Raw genomic sequence first — 21,472 nt, 5'->3', positions numbered from 1 at the left:
TGTGACTGCTATTTTTTAATTTAATATTATTATTAAACTCATGTTACATTTGATTAAATATAATATATAGAGAATCAATTGTGTTGCTACGACCCTTCGTTATCTTAGCTTCGTTGACCGAACCCATTGCTGACCTTCTAGATGTTCTCATTTGTGATTTGTTTCAACGACTCTACCCTCTACAAAACCAGGCTGCCATACTTTTCTTCCTCAATTCCACTTCACAATTTTTTTCTTATTTTTAACTTTATTCCACAATCAAACTTTTCCTTTTTCCAGAAATCGGTTCCTAGATTCCTCCCGTTTTCTCAATCCACAATCATCCTTTTTAAACTCTCCAAGTTATCAAATATTCTTGCTGGAGCTTTTCCACTTTCTGCAAATTTTCTGAAAAAAGGAAACAGAGAATCATGCCGCGATTTGAAGGATCCAAGAACGGAGTTCACCACGATTCCAATTTCAGTTCAAACGTTGTGACAATCGATGTTGGCGGCCAGCTTTTCCAGACGACCAAACAAACTCTATCTTCAGTCGGCTCCAAATCCTTCTTCTCTAAGATCATTTCGGACTCCAGCGCCGCCGTCCCCTTCATCGACAGGGACCCCGAGCTCTTCTCCCTCTTCCTCTCTCTCCTCCGCACCGGAAACCTCCCCTCCAAGGCCAAATCCTTCGATATGCAGGACTTGATCTTCGAGTCCCGCTTCTACGGCATCGAGGATCTCCTTATCACCTCCCAATCAAACCCTAACCAGTTCGACGCCTTCAACCTCGAGAAATCCCTAATTCTCCCGCTCAACGGCCGCGATTCGCCCTCAGCGATCGCCACCACGCCCTACGGCTCCCTCCACGTCGCCCACGGCAGCAAAATCACCTCCTTCGATTGGTCGCTGCGGCGGAAATCCACAATTCTCACCCAATTCATGGCCGTCGACTCGCTGCTAGCGCTCTCCCCCGCCCTGGCTGCCGCCGGCGCCACCGATTTCTCCGGCCTGCAGATTCTCGATCTCGATAAAGGTACAGTCACAGAAACCCTAAATTGGGAGAATGTGACTAGGTCAGGCTCAACCGTGCAAGCAATTGGCGCATCAGATGAGCATTTATTCACTAGCTTCGAATCAAGCAGGAGAAATTCCAATTGCATCATGGTGTACAGTCGCGGTGATGATCTCCGACCAGTTGCCACCATCGGCCATTACGAAATCTTCGGTGCTGATCTCGATTCCGCCATTCCTGCCACTAAATTGCAGTGGATATCGAGCCATAATCTGCTGATGGCATCTGGCTCTCACAGTGGACCTTCTGGAGTCTCGGGTAACATCAGGTTGTGGGACATCAGGTCAGGCAATGTAGCTTGGGAAGTGAAGGAAAAACTCGATTGCTTCGCGGATGTTACAGCTTCGGATGTGCTTTCGTCGATGTTCAAAGTCGGTGTGAGCACAGGGGAAGTGTTCATGGCGGATTTGAGGAAGTTGGGGGGTGAGGAGGAGCCGTGGCTCTGCCTCGGTGATGGGAGGAAGGCGGTGAATGGGAAGAAGGAAGGGTTAGGATGCAAGGTGGAGAGCCATGGGAGCCAAGTGTTCTGCAGCAAGGGAGGTGATATGCAACTGTGGTCTCAAGTGCTGATTGATTCGAGGAAAACAGAGGGCGATGGGAGGGTTTTCAGGAAGAATTTGATGGGGAGAGTGAAGGATTTGGGAGGGAAGAGGATTGGGAACTTGTGTTTTGGAGGGAACAAAATGTTTCTCACCAGGAAAGATGAGCAGTGTGTTGAGGTTTGGAATTCTGTTAAGAGTTACTGAGTTTGGAAATGTGTACATTGTTACTTATTACAGAATGGTTCAATTCATTTGTTACTATAAACATGAAAATACCAGTATTTTTGAATCAGCAGTTTACAAGATTTGATTTTTGAGTATTTTTCTGATAAAATGAGGTGTAATCAACGGAAAAGCAGCAGCATTTATCTGTAAAGGCAGTTGCTTTTGGCATAAATCATAATTCAAAGAATTGGTTATGATCATTTTGTTGTGGCCTCTCCTCTTTGCAACCCTCTCTCCCCTCTCTAAAAGTGGAGCATATAATTTGCTGATGTTATCATATTCGGATTATATAACTTGTGAGTTTACGATCAATCCACAAAATTGAGTTTTGAGAAAAAAACAAAGTAAAGAAAATAACCAGATTATTTGAAGAATCAAGAACTAGATAAAGGAAGTCTAGCAGTCCAATGACTATTATGGAAAATTTAGATGGCCTAACCCAGCCCAAGACCAAACAGATTGAGCATGTCTTTATGCTGTTTATGGCTTTAAGATTCATATTTTTCCTTCAAAATGAACTGTTTTTTTCAAAGTTTATCAATTTAATGTTCTTTTTTATTTGACAGCAATTAAAACCTTAACCTTAGTAATACCATATTCAAAATGCATTTTATATTTATTAGTGATTTTAGCAAAAACTTTTTTTTTCTTTTCTTCCTTTTTTTTTAAAAAAAAACACCATCAAGGTGGAGGGTTCGTGGGTCCCTCATCCCTATATATCATCAAACAAGAAGGTTACAGTACATGCACCGTCCAAAGCGGACTTGCGAAACAAACGGGCAGCCATCAAACCAAAAAAGAGTATCTTGGTGTCAGCTACCCTACAAGGGAGGATACCATTCTATTCTCTTCCCATGTATGTATGTGCATGCAAAAAGAAAAGAGAAGCAATCAATATATTCAATAGAACTGGAAGTTAGGAAGCCCCAGTTGATCCATGCGGATTAAGGCCTTAACCAAAGGCGTAGCCGTGTTCTGATCGAGTATCACCAACTCGGCCTCCATGCACCCCTGCTGTGCAAAGCAAATTGCCACTTTGTTACCTTTCTTTGGAATGTGGGATATCTTATCGCAAAGCAACGATATAATTTCGGGGTCACTCATCTCAATCCAAACTCTCTGTTCTCTATCTCCCACCATGTCCAAACCGGTGGACAATGCTTGTAGCTCCGCATCTTGTCGAGAGTTTGTTGACTTACATGTACACTCACTGACTCACATATATGGTGCATCCACGGTCCACCCCTACTGAATTGGAGATACATACAGTAGATAATTCAAATTTACAATTTATTAGTCAGAAGAGAAACTTCTTATTAAATGAGTTTTGTTTCATTTCATCGTCATTTTCAATGACAATTTATCATTCATCTGAGCTTTCACTATGGAAAGGGCCCTCTTAAAGCATATTCAAGGGGAAAAGGTGAGTTGAGAAAATATATTTCTCATTTACCTTCTCAAAAAGGTAATTATACATTTTTTAAAAGTAATGGACTCAAAGAGAAGAAGGTAAATTAAGAAGGCAAACAAAAATAACTACTACCTCCATCCACCAAATATTGGCACACTTTGACTCGATACGAGTTTTAAGAAATGTAATGAAAAGTGAGTTCAAAAAGTTGATGGGATGTGGGTCCTACTTTTAAAGTATTAGTTTTATAATAAAATATGAGTAAGAATGAGTTAGTGGAATATGAGGTCCACTACCAAAAATGGTAAAAAGTGAAGTGTGTCAAATTTTCAGGGACGAACCGAAATGGTAAACTGTGTCAAACTTTCAGGGACAGAGGTAGTAACATTTTACATTTTCCCAAGAAGAGGTAAAGATATCATCTCAAAATGAAAGAAGGTACAATACCTCCCCAAATACCTTTTCCATTGGAGAATGAAATTTTATCAAGAAGAGGTAAATATGATAGTTATTTCTGTTTTACCTCTCCATTTACTCTTTCCCTTGGAGATGCTCTTAGACGACCCTTCTTTTTTATTATTTCCACACCATCATTTTATCCCACATTTTGTAAGGGCCTATTCCCTTGCAATGGAAGGGCCTATCAAAGGTGTATCCCACTTTCTATTTCATTTCCACATCATTAATATTTGTATATTACAATTTTAATTGTTTCACTCAACTAAAATGCGATAAAATGGTTAACACGAATAAATTCACAACAAATAAATTATAGAAAACATACTTCATTAAAAAAACCTACATTTAAAAAAAATACAAAAAATAACCAACCAAAAAAACATAAATAAAAACCTAGAAAAAAACACAGATAAAGACTCAAGCGTCGTCGTCGTAGTCATTTTCCCTTGATTTAATTGCGGTGCATTCACCAGAATTAGCAAAGCTAAAGTTTCATTATTTCCTAAAAAATAATATTAGCACCCGTGCTATGCACGAACTAATAAATTTTTGAAGTATAAACATAAATTGAAATTTATTTTAGAAAAAATAGTATGACAATATAAGGATCATGGTTCAAGGTTAAAAATATTTGTATACACAAACAACAAACAAAATTAATCATAAAACAAATATTTGCAACAAATAATAAGTTCATAAGCATTGGAGACCAAAAACAACGACTTTAAACAACAGAAACAAAACCAATAAGCAAACTCCGAAAAAATATTTCATAAGTTTTGAAACACTTCTTTGTAACAATATTAACAGTAGGGTTGGGGAAAAATATTGATATACCGAAATACCGTTCTTATCGTACCGAAAAAATACTGAACTTTTGGTATACCGTGATTTTCAGTACAGTACGGTATGACACCTTACCAAAAGATTTCGGCAAGGTAACAATATGAATTTTCATATACCGTGGTATACCGCTGCATACCGAAATTCGGTATATACCGTAAAATATAAATATAATTATTTATAAAATATAATTTATATTTTTAAATTATCAAATATAAATAATATTCTAAAAACTCAAATTATCTATTTTAATTAATGTTGAAAGTCAGGTATACCGCAAAAAGTACGATGTACCGAATTTCGGTTCGGTATACCGAAAATGAGGTACGGTATCGGTACACAATTTCGTCATACCGAAAATTTTGGTAAGGTAAAGGTATTGGTGGTTTTGGTAATATATACCGTACCTGCCCCTAATTAATAGTGGAAAGACCATTGCTATCAACTTCATCTTCACAAACTAAAATTTTCAGTCCTTCACGACTTGTAACTCTTGATACAACAACATAAAGTACGATGTACCGAATTTTGGTTCGGTATACCGAAAATGAGGTACGATATCGGTACGCAATTTTGCCATACCGAAAATTTTGGTAAGGTAAAAGTATTGGTGGTTTTGGTAATATATACCGTACCTGCCCCTAATTAATAGTGGAAAGACCATTGCTATCAACTTCATCTCACAAACTAAAATTTTCAGTCCTTCACGACTTGTAACTCTTGATACAACAACATATAGTTGCTCATGACCGAAGACACGTTTCCTCAAATACAATCCAACATGTGAAAGTGATGTTAGAAATTTGGGCTTCCACATGATTAATTTAATGTGTATGACTATCTTTCACTTGCCCAATTAAAGTGATCATTCTAAATGTGGATCCCACAATCCGCTAACACTACTTCCACCATATTTTCCCTTCCTCTCTATTACCTTATTAATTACACATTAAAACCCGTGTCATTTACAATTTTGTCTGGACGAGGGCAATATCATTTTTAATACAAACACTTTTGTTTCGTAGTTTTTTAAGGATAGTATGGTTTGTTGACATAAATTAATTCTAAGCTTTTTTAAAAAAATAATAACTATAATATTTATAAAATAATTCATTATAGTATGATATATTTAGAAGATTAACGGAAGTATGATCAAATATACCTTCAAAAGTAAAAATTATAGTAGTAAGTATTACTATAATTTAATTAATTAGTGCGTATTACTAAGATGTTAGTATTTCAAAATATATTTATTTTAAATATATTATATATAGAGCTTAGCATAACTTGATATGCAAATACTATATGCATTTTTAATATTGAAAAAGACAAATTTCTTATTTCATATGTACGTAAAGTAAACTATCACTTAAAATAACGATAACATTTTATATATCTTGTTTGTCTTGAATAATGTGACAATATACACGGCCCTTTATATTATAAAAAGCTATACAAACTTTATGAGTTTAGATTTAATTTTAAATATTTTTTATTTCATTAATTCCATATTTTATTCTATAAACTTATTAGTATTATTTGATTAATTGAAGACTAATTAAAATATATTAAATACTTTAATCGTGTAAATATAGGGTGAAAATTAAAAAAAAAAATACATATTTATGTTATAATTTAACTTGTCAATTAATTCAGAGAAGAAGCATGCAATAATAAATAAAATTTCAATTCCAAATACTAATATTCTACATAAATTAAAATTCCCTAGAAACCCTAGGCTGCTTCCAATCTCCCGCCTTCTTCCAAACTCTCGCCATCTCCCTCTTTCTCACACGCCTTCTTCCTATTTCTCTCTCAACCGTCGGAACTTGCCTTGCATCAGCCTGTCTCACCCACGCCCACCACCGCCCGACCTGTCTCGCCGCTCTTCCACCGCCCGCCCTGCCTCACCTGCACAGCTAAGAAGCTGACAGTGAAAAGTGAGGTGAAAAACGGCGTGAAAATGGTGAAGGAAGAAGCTAAAGAACACATTGGAACCTTGAAAAAACTTCAAGAGAAGGTCCCCTCATTTCCCCTCTTTTATATTTTGATTAAAATTTGGTTAATTTGATGAATGTTTTGAAATTCGTTGCATATCTTAGTTATATGATGTGATAGGGTTTAATTTTGTGATGGTTTACTGCATGCAGGATCCTGAATTCTATGAATTTTTGAAAGAACATGACAAGGAGCTTTTGGATTTCGATGAAGAGGATTTGGACGTGAGTGAGGAAATTCTGCTCCTTTCTGATATGTGATTATTTGATGAAATTGCTAATTGGAACGATTGTGTTTTGATTGTTTTAGGATAATATTCAAACTGATGCAGAAGATGAAGATGATGAAGAGGAAGTTGATGACGACGTTGCGGAGTATAGTGATCCTGAATCTGCAATGGAGGAAGAGCCTTCGACAAATGTGATAACTAGTGCAATGGTTGATTCTTGGATCGAAGCAATCCGTTCCGAGTCAAAATTAGCTGCTGTTCGCTCAATTCTGAAAGCTTTCCGGAGTGCTTGCCATTATGGCGATGATAGTGGTGACGACCCTGCAGCAAAGTTTAGCACCATGTCGAGCAGTGTTTTCAATAAGATAATGCTGTTTGTCTTGAATGGAATGGATGGGATTCTTCGAGATATCTTGAAATTCCCATCCTCCGGGGGAAAGGACGAGATGGTTAAGGAACTTATGGCTACAAAGCGATGGAAGAAATACAATCTTTTGGTGAAGTCGTATCTTGGAAATGCTCTGCATACGTTGAACCAAATGACCGATAATGAAATGATTGCATTCATGTTAAGGCGCCTGAGATACTCGTCTGTATTTTTGGCTGCTTTTCCTGCTCTTTTGAGGAAGTACATTAAGGTTGCGCTTCATTTCTGGGGTACTGGTAGTGGTGCACTGCCGGTTGTCTCCTTTTTGTTTCTTAGAGACTATTGCATACCCTCGGCTCTGACTGTCTGGAAGATTGCATCAAAGGAATGTATAAAGCCTATGTCTTAAATTGTCACTTTGTTAATTCGACAAAATTGCAGCATATCCAATTTCTTGGTAATTGCTTTGCTGAACTTCTTCGGGTGGACGTTCCAGCTGCGTATCAGCATGCTTTTGTTTACATTCGGCAGTTAGTAATGATACTAAAGGAAGCACTCTTTTCTCCAACGAAAAAGAAAAATAAGAGTAAAGGGAAGGATGAGCCTTCCAAGAAAGAGAAGGGGAAAGAAGCACGTTCCAGTTCTTCAAATAAGGTATGGTGTTGGGAACATGAATTATGTTTTTCTTCATCCTGTCACAGATCACAGAAACTATCATTCACTCTTGCAGGAAATTTTTCGAAAGGTTTATCAGTGGAAGTTTATAAATTGCCTGGAGCTATGGACTGGAGTTGTTTGTGCATACAGCAACGAAGCTGATTTGAAACCACTTGCATATCCGTTGACACAGATCATAACTGCGGTAGCTCGTTTAGTTCCCTCAGCTTGTTATGTCCCACTTAGATTGCGTTGTGTAAGAATGCTCAACCGGATCAGTGCATCAACGGGTTCATTTATTCCTGTATCTCTACTTCTGCTGGACTCGCTAGAGTTTAAAGAATTGCGTAAACCTCCTACAGGGGGAGTAGGCAAAGCTGTTGATTTTAACTCGATACTAAAGGTAATAAAAATGGTTATCATCCATATTTCGTGATGTGATACAGCCTTTAATGAGAAATCTGGATTTGTCTGCAACAGGTTAGCAAATCCACCTTGAAGACCCGGGCCTTTCAGGAGGCCTGTGTTTTCTCTGTGGTTGAGGAACTCACCGAGCATCTTGCTCAGTGGAGTTACTCTATTGCGTTCTTGGAATTGTCTTTCATTCCTGGTGTCCGGTTGCGAAACTTCACTAAGTCCACGAAGGTTGATAGGTTTCGTAAAGAAATTAGGCGCCTCACTCGCCAGGTTTGTCATACGTCCCTTGAGACCACTTCTTCCATTTTGCATTTTCAAATATTAAATAAGTTTTGAACTTTATGATGTCTCCTAGAAAACATAAACAGTCGTCCTTCCTTTGGCTACACGAATAGTTGTAGAAATTACGCAGACTAATCTCTGTGCTGCCATCTGCCACAGATTGATGCGAATTCCGATTTTGTGAATAAGAAGCGAACGACAGTTGCACTCTTGCCAAATGACACTGTGGCAGAATCTTTCCTTGAGGTTTGAACTTATGCGGTCTCCCATTTCCTTCCTACAAAAGATTTTCCTGTTGTTTGATCTAAGTTGCATCCTCGATTTGTTGCCCACATGCTAATCCTCGACTGCAAATTGTTGCTTAGCCTGTTAATTTATGTTTTGCTGATATGTAATTTAATTAACTGAAACATTTTGTATAGGCTATTAGTCTATGTTCATCTCGTTTATCTGTTTTCTTGTTTTCCACCAATTTTACCAGGACCTGAAAAACTCAGGCACGAGCCCCCTGTCCCAGTATGCTGCCACACTACGCCAGAGAGCCCAGGAAAGGAGCGGCGCTTTGACTGAATCCAGGTTAATCACATATACTCCTACCTTTTATTGTGTTATTCTACTGAATCTCGAGGTTTTTGTATCTATGCTGAGAGATGAAATTTTTGGCCAGTGTGCTCATTGGAGATGAATCATCCAAAATTCGGGAGCAAGATATCAAGTGACGATGATGAGCATGATGATTCTGACATGGAAGAAAATGCCAGTGCTATGCTCTCTGATCACTATTCCAAGTACATTTCTCTCTCTCTCTCTCTCTCTCAAATGAAGGAAAAGAAGGATGTATAATATATTCGTTTGGTGTATTAGGCAACAGAAAAGTGTCAACAAGAAGAGTAGTACTACTAAGCACACAGAAGATATGGCTTTGGATGAAGATATTGTTGAGGACTTGGTTCTAAGCTCTGATGAAGATGCTCTGTTGAGTGACAGTCCCGATGAAGATGACGATGATGATGAGCCTGAAGATAACCAGCAGGAACAGAGCAGCAGCAAGAAACGGAAGCATGGTGTGGATATGCACAAAGGGAAGCAAAACGGTGGAAATAGAAAGTCAAAGAAGAAGAGGAAGACACACGGTAGGTAAAACATACATCTTCGTTGCAGATGCAATTTGGATGTTTTTGGAGAAGAAATCTGAATTAAACGAGCATTCGATTATGAATGTGGTTGGTGTTTTGGAGGGAGTTGGTAAGCAAATGTTTCTTGAAATGTGATCAAACGGAACTAGTTGTGTAATAGGATCAATTTTGATTATGGATTTTGAGATTTTAGGAGATTTTGTAAATAGGATTGGATGAATAGAGCTGTGTCCAATTCTATATTGATTTAATTGTATAAAAAATTGATAGATTTGTAGAAAATCTGTTGAGTTTAGATGGGTTTCTGATTTATATGTATGTATATTGTTTTAAAATAAATCGAAAAATAAGCTATACAATCAATGCAGGGAGGATTTTAGATTTGAACTTTCTTGAACGAGCTGTGGAAATAGTCTGATAAAAAAGCAGCAGTACTCTCAAACATCATAGCAAGAACGATGTAAGCGTCAACGCACTGTCACGGCCAACCGGTGTTGTCCGGTGACAGCCTCTTGGAGCTGGTGATATCCGCTGCGATTGAGAAGCAGAGTTGCCTTATAGCCTCCCGTTTCTCCTCCGCTCCTTGGAGAATCGCCTCTTGCTTCCTCAAGCTCCATGACTCTCGAGCGTAGATCCTCCTCCACGCTAACAATGAGGTGGACGTGCTGCAGATGCAGCTCGTGCCAACATGTCATGCTTCACCTTCCACGCGTTGAGGTTTCTGTTGAGCACTTCGATGCAGTTGTCTCTCTCTTCAGCAGCTCGATCTGAGTTCCGAGCACGGCCTCTGCCTTGTCTTTGGCTGACTTCACTCGCCTCACATCATCTTCCAACTATTATCCTCCAAATCGTCATCCTCGTTTTCTTCGGCTTCGCTTTCCCTATGTGTTAAGTGGGAGTGATGGAGTCTACAGATTTTATATCCTTGATATTTTAAAAATTCCTGGTCCACAACGTTTATGATGCACAACAGCTTCAGCTGGACGTTGTGCTTACCAACAAACCAATGTTTTTACTTACTACTAGTATTCAGGTTATTGGCTGGAGACTTGAATTATTTGACTTCGGTTGATTTATGTGATATGCAATCAACACATTTTGAACTTCACTTATTCATCCCTTTGTTATCTTCAAATGCACTTCATTGAAATTATTATGGTCTAAATCCTGTTTGTTTTAAAGAATACTATATATTATCAGTTCTAATGTTATGCATTGATTTGAATTTAGAGTCTTCTGAAATCGTTAGAGCGACCTTCACAATTCAAATTTAACCAAGAGTGACGGAATGAGGTTTCTTCTTAAGATGTAACCTACAGCAAAGTCCGTCCAAAAAGTGAAGAATGTTTATAATTTCAAATAGACATAATTCGAATATTGACGATTGTCACTACTAAGCTCAAAGTTCAGCTTCCAACGTTTCAGAAATCACAAATCAATAAATAAATTAAACAAAGTGGATTAGAGAAGCATAGCGAGATTGCTTTAGAAAAAGAAATAATTTAATCTGGTCCACACATACATAATACATAGTAAGTAATTCATTCAATATAATTTTGAAATTTTTTTATTTGTAATCAATGTTTTCTTTCTTTTATTTCGTAAATGTAATAAAATATTAATTTGTGTATTTCTCTGTTCCATAAAAGTCTCTATTTATAAACAAATTTCTTTTTCCTATACATCGCGTTACACTATCTGTGTTGTTGATTTGTTTCATATATATACTTCCATTTCATGATTGTTGATTAATTCTATTCTATGTTTGTTGATTGATTCTATCCTATGTTTTACATTACATTTCACGTTAATGATAATAAGCGCATAAGACATCATCTTAATTATATATACCACATGCAACACAATTATATATCACAGTGTGGATAACATGAATTTTAACAAAATAATTGATATTATATGACTATAACAAAAGTATGAGACACTATTATAAAATTAAGAGTGGATTATTTGTTTAGTAAACGATGATTCCCTACATTAGATTTTCAAACGGGGGGGTTCATACTAGTTGCCATGGCCTAGATTATAGGACTACTACTTTATATAGATTTTATTAAAATTTTTTACTTTAGTCTGCTTATTCCCTCCATTTTTTTTAAAAATAACAATTATTTCCATTTTTGGCCGCTCCTTAGAAATAGAATCTTTAGAATTTTTTAATTTTAGGACATGGACCCCATAATCCACTATTTCTACTTTCACTATATGGAGGGAGTATTTGGTAAATTTGATTTGTACACATAATTTGGACTGATGTAGCTCAGTCCCCCCACTCATTAAATTAGATTCGACTAGCCAATATTATGGAACGTTACTTTTCAACATTCGAGAGCTCATATTCGATCATCAAAATTATTGAACGTTACTTTTCTTTTTTTTTGGGAGATAATTTTGTGTTGTAGCGTTGTGTAATGTATTTACTCTCCTTCCGTTTTTTGGGGAGATTATTTTCTCAAATACATGAATTTTGGTAATGTTTAGTTTAGCATATAGTAGTATATATGAACTCTAAAATACAAGAATTTTATTTATTTATTTATTTATTCTTTATGTATTTAAGGATCCAAATCAGATATTTAAGCGATTAAGCTTATTTTTACTGTCTACCGATTCAAAGATTTGGGATAATGAGGCAGAATTGTATTCAATAAATTATAAAAGCAGTGTTTTGAAAACTGGTGGACTAACCAGAAAAATCGGTTGATGAAACGCTTCCAACCAGAAAAATCAGTTTGTTGGACTGAGTTTTAGATTTTTAAAACATTTCTCAAAATAGATTTTCAATTGTGCATAGTTGGAATTTGATCTCTTTAACCCATGATTCATGAACCATTATATATATTACGGTTCAAAATTTTGGTATATAAAAATTGAGTTTTTTAATCTACAATAGCTAATAATTCGTGTTTAATTAGGCACAACTTTTTACAATCTTATTAAATAATTGATTAATTTTATAAATTATTCATTAAATTTTAGTAATTTTCCGTATTATAGCACTAGTAGTTTATATATGAACCGGAAGCTATACCGGTTCGTGCATATTTTTTCATTCTGAAATGATCGAATTAGAGTGATAATTGCATAAGTAGACATCCTACTATCCTAGTAATAGTAGTAGCATACTTTGAACTCTCGATATTAAATAATCATCTTTTGCCTTTAGAAATGATAGATTGGAGGTAATTATTTTAGTGGTCCGTCTCATTGATATTTCAATAATTTTCCTCTATGAATTAATATGTGAATTAATATGATTGACTATAGTATTAGAGGTGATTGCAACAACATTGGTATGAAATTTGCATTATAATCAACAACACATACATATAAAATATAAATTGTGTAAAATTGTTACAAATATATATGACCCAAGTACATAAACTGGAACATAGTACAATTTAATTTTTGGATTTTATGATTAATTAAAATTTTTTAGATAAATCCCGAATCATATTTCTTATTTTCTGAGTTATGTTCGAAAACATCTGAAGAAAAGAAAAGCCACAAAAATAAGAAGATGAGTCGCTAAGAGACAGTGAAAGAGAAGTAGCACTCATTTCAAGGGAATGGATGAGTAAATATCATAATCTTATGAGTTTCAACTTTCAAGTTATGATGTTGTCTCATCCATTAAAGAGATCTTTAATATATAGTATATCGTAATTTTTTTATGATTTAATAACGGTAAATGATTTTATTAAGAAACTAGTACAATTTATATTTTATGAATCGATTAGGAAGGGTTTGATTGACGAGGTCAAATTTGAAAGTGTAATAAATAGGCATTCATTCTGGTGAAGCAAAAAACCCTATGATGTAAGTATGTATAGTTGTTGAAAGCAACTCTTGCGTATGAAAGAGGCATAGTTTTATTATGAGATAAGTTTTTTCACATGAGAAATGAGGCCCACCATATGCACTTGTAATATAGTCTCCACAATTTCTTCATAAACCGTAAATTGCCGCTCATGAATTATCCTCCACCTACATATGCCCCTATTATTGCAATTAATTTTTTTGATAGACCAAATTGACCAATCCGATTTATTCTCTACCCATAACTGATAAAAAAACAAATTCAATTCCCATATTTCTCACCACAAATTCTATATGGTATTTATTTATCCAAGTGCCACCTTAATTGCTAGTTCACATATGACATTCAATCTAAAGCGTGCACATATGAGTATTGAGGTCTTTATTTGAATTAGGGTCACATTAAAAAAAAATGAAAGTTGATATATTATTTGATAAATAGGTAATTACTATAAAAAAACAATTTTTTTTTTGTGTATTTATATGCAATTAAACACCTTAAATATTGATTTATAATGTAATGTCGCGGACAGGGGTTGTGGGCCACCCTGACCCGGCCCGTAGATGTCTTGACACGTTTTCATGGCTCTGGTTAAATGGGCTTTAGTGAGTGGCCCAACAAGGCCTTGAATATCTTAAACTATATATGATCAATTATCGATAAAACCATAAATTAAAAACGATTAAACAAAATAGCTAGACCTGAACTAATTAGTACTTAAATAAAATAAAATAATAATAATTTTAAAAAAGTGAACTAATTTGTACTTTAGTCCATCCAAATGAAATAGCCCAGTACCTGTTCGAAATTATTGACTTAGGCTACCACATTTTTGAAAAGGTGTAATTTTCTAAAAGAATTATTGGCAGAATTAACAGCTAGGTGATTGATATATACAGTATAGTGGAGGGTGAAAATGAGTTACATTTATTAGGGTATACAGTCAAACAAAGGTGAAAATTAGTAACATTGATTAGTATATACAGTCAAACAAGGTGTAGGTTACTGCTGCTAGACTTTAACAATAATTATTTGCTAGCATTCAAAATAGTGTTTACAGACCACTTCGGTGTGTATTACTACTACTAATCTACATTAATAATCTGTTAGTTAACTATACAGAACAAGTGAAGCACATTTAAAAAATTAAGTACAACAAGACAAGCTCAAATTTATAGAGATTTTCATACCCAAACTGGAAACTCAAAACCACTCAATCAAAGAAATATATGTCCGTGCGCACTAATATAAATTATACTATGTACACTTATATATGTTGTTTGCATTTTCCATTTCACAAAATTCATAAAAATCGGTAAAATTCATAAAATCAAAGCTTTTATTTATATGCACCCATTTATTTCTTTTCTTTTTTCTTATGCATCATTTTTTTTTCACATCTAATTTTTCATTTTTAAACCATAAATATCTATGCATTTTTTCATTTAGGCTCCACCCGAAACTATTTTAAGTGAGATTCTTATACGTCAAAAACTAAGAATGATCTAAAAATGAGACGTATTTGGGCATATTAGGAGCAAGTTTCATATTGTTCAGAAATAATATAATCAGATCTTATTAAATAAATATTGTTCGGAAATAATATGATAAGATCTTATGAAATAAATTATAGGAATACTTCTTACGGGCATCAAATTGTCAAATAATAAATGATGCTTGAAATATAGTAGTATATTCTTAATTTTCTTTTAATTACTTACTCTTCTTGGATTTCTAGCATGCTTTTTAAAAGACTGCCGTAGCCTCTTGTTACTGTAATTATTAACTGAAGATGTTTCTCTTTCGCGGACAAAAAGATACTCTCTCCGTCCCACAATAAAAGTCACACTTAGGGTTGAGAAAAAATATCGAAACAATGATATATCATCGTATTGAAAAAATATCAAAAAATTATCGAATTTTCAATATATCTTAATTTTCGATACGATACGATACAGTATCGTAAGTTTTCGATACGATAATGATATGAATTTCCCTATATCGCGATCGTTTTATATCGAATATACGATATATATCGATATTTTCGATATATCGTTTTATATCGAATACACGATATATATCGTATATATCGAAACATATTGAAATTCTATACATATTGAAATTTAAAATTATAACTATATATAAATCCATTTAATTTTTGTGTTATTTTTCAATTTTGAAATTATATTTTTCGATATACATGTATTCAATACGATAACTATATTTCGAAACTTTCGATACGATAACGATATGAATTGAAATTCTATCATATCAATATTTTCGATACGATACACGATACAACGTTTTCGATACAATATATCATATCGACCCACCCCTAGTCACACTTTGTCATTTTGGTCCGTCGCACAATAAGAGTCGCACTTCATTTTTATCATAAATGGTAAATAGGTCCCACATTCCACTAACTCACTCAACTCATGTTTTATTATAAAATCAATATAAAAAAATAAATTCCTATTCTTTATATTTCTTAAAATCCATACTCACAATAAAAATAACTCTTATTATGGGACAATAAAAATGATTCCTATTATGGAACGAAGTGTATCAAACTTGTCATAAAAAGATTTTAAACATGCATTTCATATTCTTAGTCACAAGAATCTGCACTTATTGTATCTTTCTCAGTGTTTTCTACATCATCATACTAGTAGTACTATTTGCTTAGAGTTAAGTAGTATATTTTAATTTATAATCCAATCTTTTGACCGAATTGCCAAAAATGATTTAACTTCCATAAGATATGAATAACATTTTCTAATATCTGGAATGAATAATCAATCACTCACAAATGGGATAAAAAAGTCAAAAAGTGAATCTCACACGACAAAGATATCAATTGTTTTGTTACTGCATCATATTATTGGCTGGCTAGGACTGAATAACTTTTAAGTTTTTATTTTGGAACAAATTTGATTTTATCCCATCCTTTTTATATACACATGGATTGGATAGTGATAAAATAAAAATTCAGTACAAATTTCAAACTTTTCAATACAGTGTAAAATTTTAAAACTTTGGTGTCAACACAATGTTAACAAGGTGTCAACCATTGACATTGTGTTGATATTTTTCTGTTGCTATTATTTCATCATCTGTTAACATTTTTCAACGGTACAGATCATAGTTTGTAGTTTGTACAATATTTAGAGTTTGTATTTGATTACATTATCACATGTAAGATGATGCAAATTAATGGTGCATACGATAGCTAAAGTTCAGCAAAATCATGCTTCCTTGCCTAGCTCTCTTCTCCCTAAGTACTCAATTTATTACATCATAAACGAGTTACTTTCCTTTTTAGGATGGAAACCACTATAACTGAGTTATTTCATCTTTTAGGAAAAAAATAATACTCCTCTACTTGTTCTTTGTATATTTACTATCTCCACTTAACATTTTAGATATCAATTTCTTAAATCTCATGCCTAAAAAAACGTTTTGCCAGGACATGAATTTAGTGATCTAAACATGCATAAATATTTTGTATCAATTATAATTACAGAAATATATTCAATGTTTGAGGTCGCCATATTAAGTCTCTCATTAAATATCTGCATTTCTTTGAACTCATTTTAATTTATGGACTATCTTTCGACTGAATAAGGTAATAAAACTGATAAATAATTACACCCTTTTTAATTTTTTGCCATTTTCCACTCACAACCGCGTTGACTTTTATCCACCGATATAGTATAGATTAAAATAACCGTCTAATAAAAAACAAAATTTCCCAACAGAATATAAGTCTCTTAACAATAAAACTCCCAACTCACACCCAACCATATATAAACATTTATGTAAATTAAAGCAAAGCATGTTCGGATTTTCCAAACCACAATTTTCAATTGAAGAAACCGAGCATGTGGATTTAATTCAATGCTGTTAAAAGTCGAAATTTATTGTACACCAAATTCAAATCACGTTACTAATTTAAATAATCCAATTACCATTACATTCTTAACCTAACCTAGCTTTCACACGTCAATCTAAGCAAATTATACGATCGTTTATCAATTGATTGATATGTTTACACAAAATCGTAAAATTGACAGGTATGTTTACACATTCTTAACCTACATGTTTACAACATACTTAATATCACATTAATTACGTACCAAATAAAAATAACAGTCATTGTATCTAAAACAACTTTGATCCAATTATAGTTTTGCATACATGCACTAAAAATCTACTTCTAAGTACGAATTTTAATGGTTTTACTTCTTATTTTCACATAATTATTAATCGTCTACAAATATTAACCGTGTGAACGTTTGAAATGTCTATATGACTAAACTGCTAATGTACTAAACAATGCATATATATAGTCACGGTGAAATTAATTTGTCATAACTTTCCATGATGCATTAATTCGTTGAAAATTGACAATCGTGCAAGATAGAAAAACTGAAGTTCATGTAGATGTAATTACTTGAAAGAACAAAATAAGTATAACTTAATCACGAATTTTTTGCAACTTATGACATTATTGGTTAATATATCTTAGTAGTGTACATTTTAGTTTTCATGTTCTTCACAACTGGATTGTCTCTCTCTCTATCTTTGTATACATGTGTGGTGTAGTATTATATATGCACCGTTTCTCAACTAATCTCATTAACTTTTTAGCTCTCATTGAATGCGTGAAATTAAAGAGGAGCTTACTTCCTGCCAAATTAGGTGAGCAACAATCCATAATTTTTGTCAAAATAAATTATTACAAAAGAAAACACGAAATTTAATCCTGCTCAACGACCTCTGCTACCATTTAATGTTATGGGTGTTGTGAAATTGCAAGAACATCTCGAGCTCGACCCCCATATTTAATGCCGCTACTTTATTTCTCTATAAATCACTTTATTTCTTCACCACTGTCACTCACAACCCCCCCTTTCTTCTACCTCTAAATTCTCTACTCTTACCTTTGCCTTTGCTTTTTCTAGGGTTTTTCCCCTATTCTTTCACATATATACCATCACACATTTTTATACTAAACCCATGTTTCACACTCTAACTCCAACTTAGCTGCTACTTGATACATTTGCAGGTTGCATTTCGTCTTTTCGTGTTTTTATTTTTATAGGAGAAATGGGAGTTTATGGTATGCTGGTGGGCCCGGTAATGGATTTATCAACGGCCATGATGATAGTAGCGTTGGTGTTAGCTTATCTCGTGTGGTTCAGATCGACCACGCGCTCTTTAAAAGGGCCCAAGGGGCCGCGGCTGTGGCCCGTTTTAGGCAGTCTCCCGGGCCTGATCCAGAACAATGGCCGCATCCACGAGTGGATCGCCGATAACCTCCGAGCCTGCGGCGGAACCTACCAAACCTGCATTTTCGCCCTCCCGTTCCTGGCTCGGAAGCAAGGGCTCGTGACGGTCACGTGCGACCCCAAAAACCTAGAGCACATTTTGAAGGTTAGGTTCGACAATTACCCCAAGGGCCCCACCTGGCAGGCTGTGTTCCACGACCTGCTCGGCGAGGGCATCTTCAACTCAGATGGAGACACGTGGCTGTTCCAGCGTAAGACCGCCGCACTGGAATTCACCACCCGCACGCTGAGGCAAGCCATGGCGCGCTGGGTCAGCCGGGCTATCAAGAACCGCTTCTGCCCGATTCTCGAATCGGCTCAGCTCCAGGGCAAGCCGGTCGATCTCCAGGACCTCCTGCTTCGGCTCACTTTTGACAACATATGCGGCTTGGCTTTTGGGAAGGATCCTCAGACCCTGGCTCCGGACCTCCCCGAAAACAGCTTCGCCTCCGCCTTCGACAATGCCACGGAGGCGTCACTGCACCGGTTCATCCTACCCGAGTTTATTTGGAAGTTTAAGAAATGGCTCCGGCTCGGGATGGAGCTGAGCTTGAGCCAGAGCCTGAGACACGTGGACAGTTACTTGACCAATGTGATTAATACACGTAAGCTCGAGCTGAGTCAGCAGCAGGAGAGCGGGGCCCAGCACGACGACTTGCTATCGCGGTTTATGAAAAAGAGGGAAACATACAGCGATAAATTTCTGCAACAAGTTGCCCTCAATTTCATCCTCGCCGGCCGCGACACTTCGTCGGTGGCGCTTAGCTGGTTCTTCTGGCTGCTCACGCTCAATCCGGCGGCGGAGGAGAAGATCCTAATCGAGCTCTGCTCCGTCCTCAAGGAGTCTCGCGGCGGCGAAATTGCCAACTGGCTCGCCGATCCGCTGGTGTTCGAGGAGGTAGATCGGCTGGTGTACCTCAAGGCGGCGCTGTCGGAGACGCTGAGGCTCTATCCATCGGTTCCGCAGGACTCGAAGCATGTGATCGCCGACGATGTGTTGCCGGACGGGACATTCGTGCCGGCGGGATCGAACATCACATACTCGATCTACTCGTCGGCGAGGATGAAGTTCATTTGGGGAGAAGATTGCCTCGAATTCAAGCCGGAGAGGTGGTTATCGGAGGATGAGAAGAAGTTCGAAGCGAAGGATCAGTTCAAATTCGTGGCGTTTAATGCGGGGCCGAGGATATGCCTGGGGAAGGATCTGGCGTATCTGCAGATGAAGTCGATCGCGGCGGCGCTGCTGCTCCGGCACCGCCTGGTGGTGGCGAAGGGGCACAAAGTGGAGCAGAAGATGTCTCTGACGCTGTTCATGAAGGAGGGGCTAAAGGTAAATGTGCATCCTAGGGATTTAACCCTAATTATGGACAAAATTGGGAAAAACGGATATTGATTGATTAGGATAATTAATTCCTACTTTGTGAATAGGATGATGATGATGCATAATAATTTTATAGTAATTTCGTGATTCACTGTGATGGGTACCTTAATTAGAAGAGGGGGCAACTAATCACAGCCTAATAAGATTGAGGTTGGGTGATTAGTTTGGCTATCGTTTAATAAATAGAAAGGTGCCCCTCACAATGAATCAACAATTTGGGTTGCATTTGTCAAATTAAGTTGAATTTGGCAAATTAAATTACAGCATTTTGTATTGTTTTTTTTTTCTCTTTAGATTATTACTTATTATATTATAGAATTGTAATTTTCTTTATATTTGAAATAAGGAATAAAATGTTGATCGAATTTGACCTTTCTGGCAACGACTGTGGGGTGAATTGATTGTTATGTAAGTTGCTATTAGAGGTTGTTTTTCTTCACATTTATGATTTGTGTATCTCTGTCTTTATTTTCTATATTTAGTTGAATGGTTTTATTGGTAATGTATACAAATTATGATGCAATCATTAGTGACAACCGTTTTTTAAATATAAGACTCCTTCGATAATGATTGATTTTGTATGAAGATCCTAGAAATCATTTTTTATGTTGAATCTCTCGTTAATTGGTTCTATTCCTCAATATATTTTGACTTGGGAGTAAAGATATACGATGAGGCTATTTCATATCCCTAACCCTAAACCAACTATTTCAAAACTAAAGAGTTTGTAAAAGAAATAGACTTTGAGAGGGGGGAAATATCATTTTGTATATTTGACATTTAAATTGTTCAACTTGTTATATAAACATTTTCTAATGTGTAAAAAGCGCAGTAAAATTTTAGTAATTAACCTTTAAATTATGCATATGAAATGGTTTAATTAACTACATCTTAGGTCATTGTTTCTTCGATTGATGATCAAATTAATGATAAAATGTCGGACAATAAATTAATGAGTAGTGATTTAGAGACATAATGTCTCCAAGCCATAATACCCTTAGTCATTTTGACATAGATATATTTTTTATAATGACTACTTTACCCAATATCATATTAAATGGATACAAATCTAATTAAGGAGTATTAAATGAAATTAAATATCTTTATCTAAATGCATATTTATTGATTTGATTAGAGATAAGCTACAATCATGCTTGAAACTTTTTATATGTTTACATATCATTTTTTTCATGTTAATTTTATACTATATTATTTATTTAAAAATCATGAATTTAGATTATAAATTAGTTACTATAATGCATACTAAATTATTATTTAATACTAAAATAATTTGATAACTT

At 35.4% G+C, this 21,472-nt stretch overlaps 3 protein-coding genes across 3 annotated transcripts; all 3 read left to right on the top strand.

Moving 5' to 3' along the window:
- Positions 1–207: 207 nt before the first annotated feature.
- On the top strand, positions 208–1,887 carry LOC125216025 (BTB/POZ domain-containing protein At5g41330). The gene has a single exon (XM_048117626.1). It carries the CDS (start codon positions 411–413, stop codon positions 1,797–1,799), a length of 1,389 nt encoding a protein of 462 aa, XP_047973583.1. The 5' UTR covers positions 208–410; the 3' UTR covers positions 1,800–1,887.
- Positions 1,888–6,287: 4,400 nt separating this feature from the next.
- LOC125216743 (nucleolar complex-associated protein 2-like) lies at positions 6,288–10,717 on the top strand. Its single transcript, XM_048118509.1, is given in 12 exon segments — positions 6,288–6,553; positions 6,684–6,755; positions 6,841–7,474; positions 7,477–7,781; positions 7,858–8,187; positions 8,265–8,471; positions 8,643–8,729; positions 8,965–9,059; positions 9,151–9,175; positions 9,177–9,271; positions 9,348–9,616; positions 9,988–10,717. Coding segments are annotated over 12 exon segments (2,226 nt in total). The 5' UTR covers positions 6,288–6,496; the 3' UTR covers positions 10,038–10,717.
- Positions 10,718–18,366: 7,649 nt separating this feature from the next.
- On the top strand, positions 18,367–20,553 carry LOC125213184 (cytochrome P450 86A22). The gene has a single exon (XM_048113579.1). It carries the CDS (start codon positions 18,570–18,572, stop codon positions 20,181–20,183), a length of 1,614 nt encoding a protein of 537 aa, XP_047969536.1. The 5' UTR covers positions 18,367–18,569; the 3' UTR covers positions 20,184–20,553.
- Positions 20,554–21,472: the final 919 nt, after the last annotated feature.

Source organism: Salvia hispanica, chromosome 3 (assembly GCF_023119035.1).
Source record: "Salvia hispanica cultivar TCC Black 2014 chromosome 3, UniMelb_Shisp_WGS_1.0, whole genome shotgun sequence".
Lineage (NCBI taxonomy): Eukaryota > Viridiplantae > Streptophyta > Magnoliopsida > Lamiales > Lamiaceae > Salvia > Salvia hispanica.
This window is presented reverse-complemented; position numbering and strand designations above follow the sequence as displayed.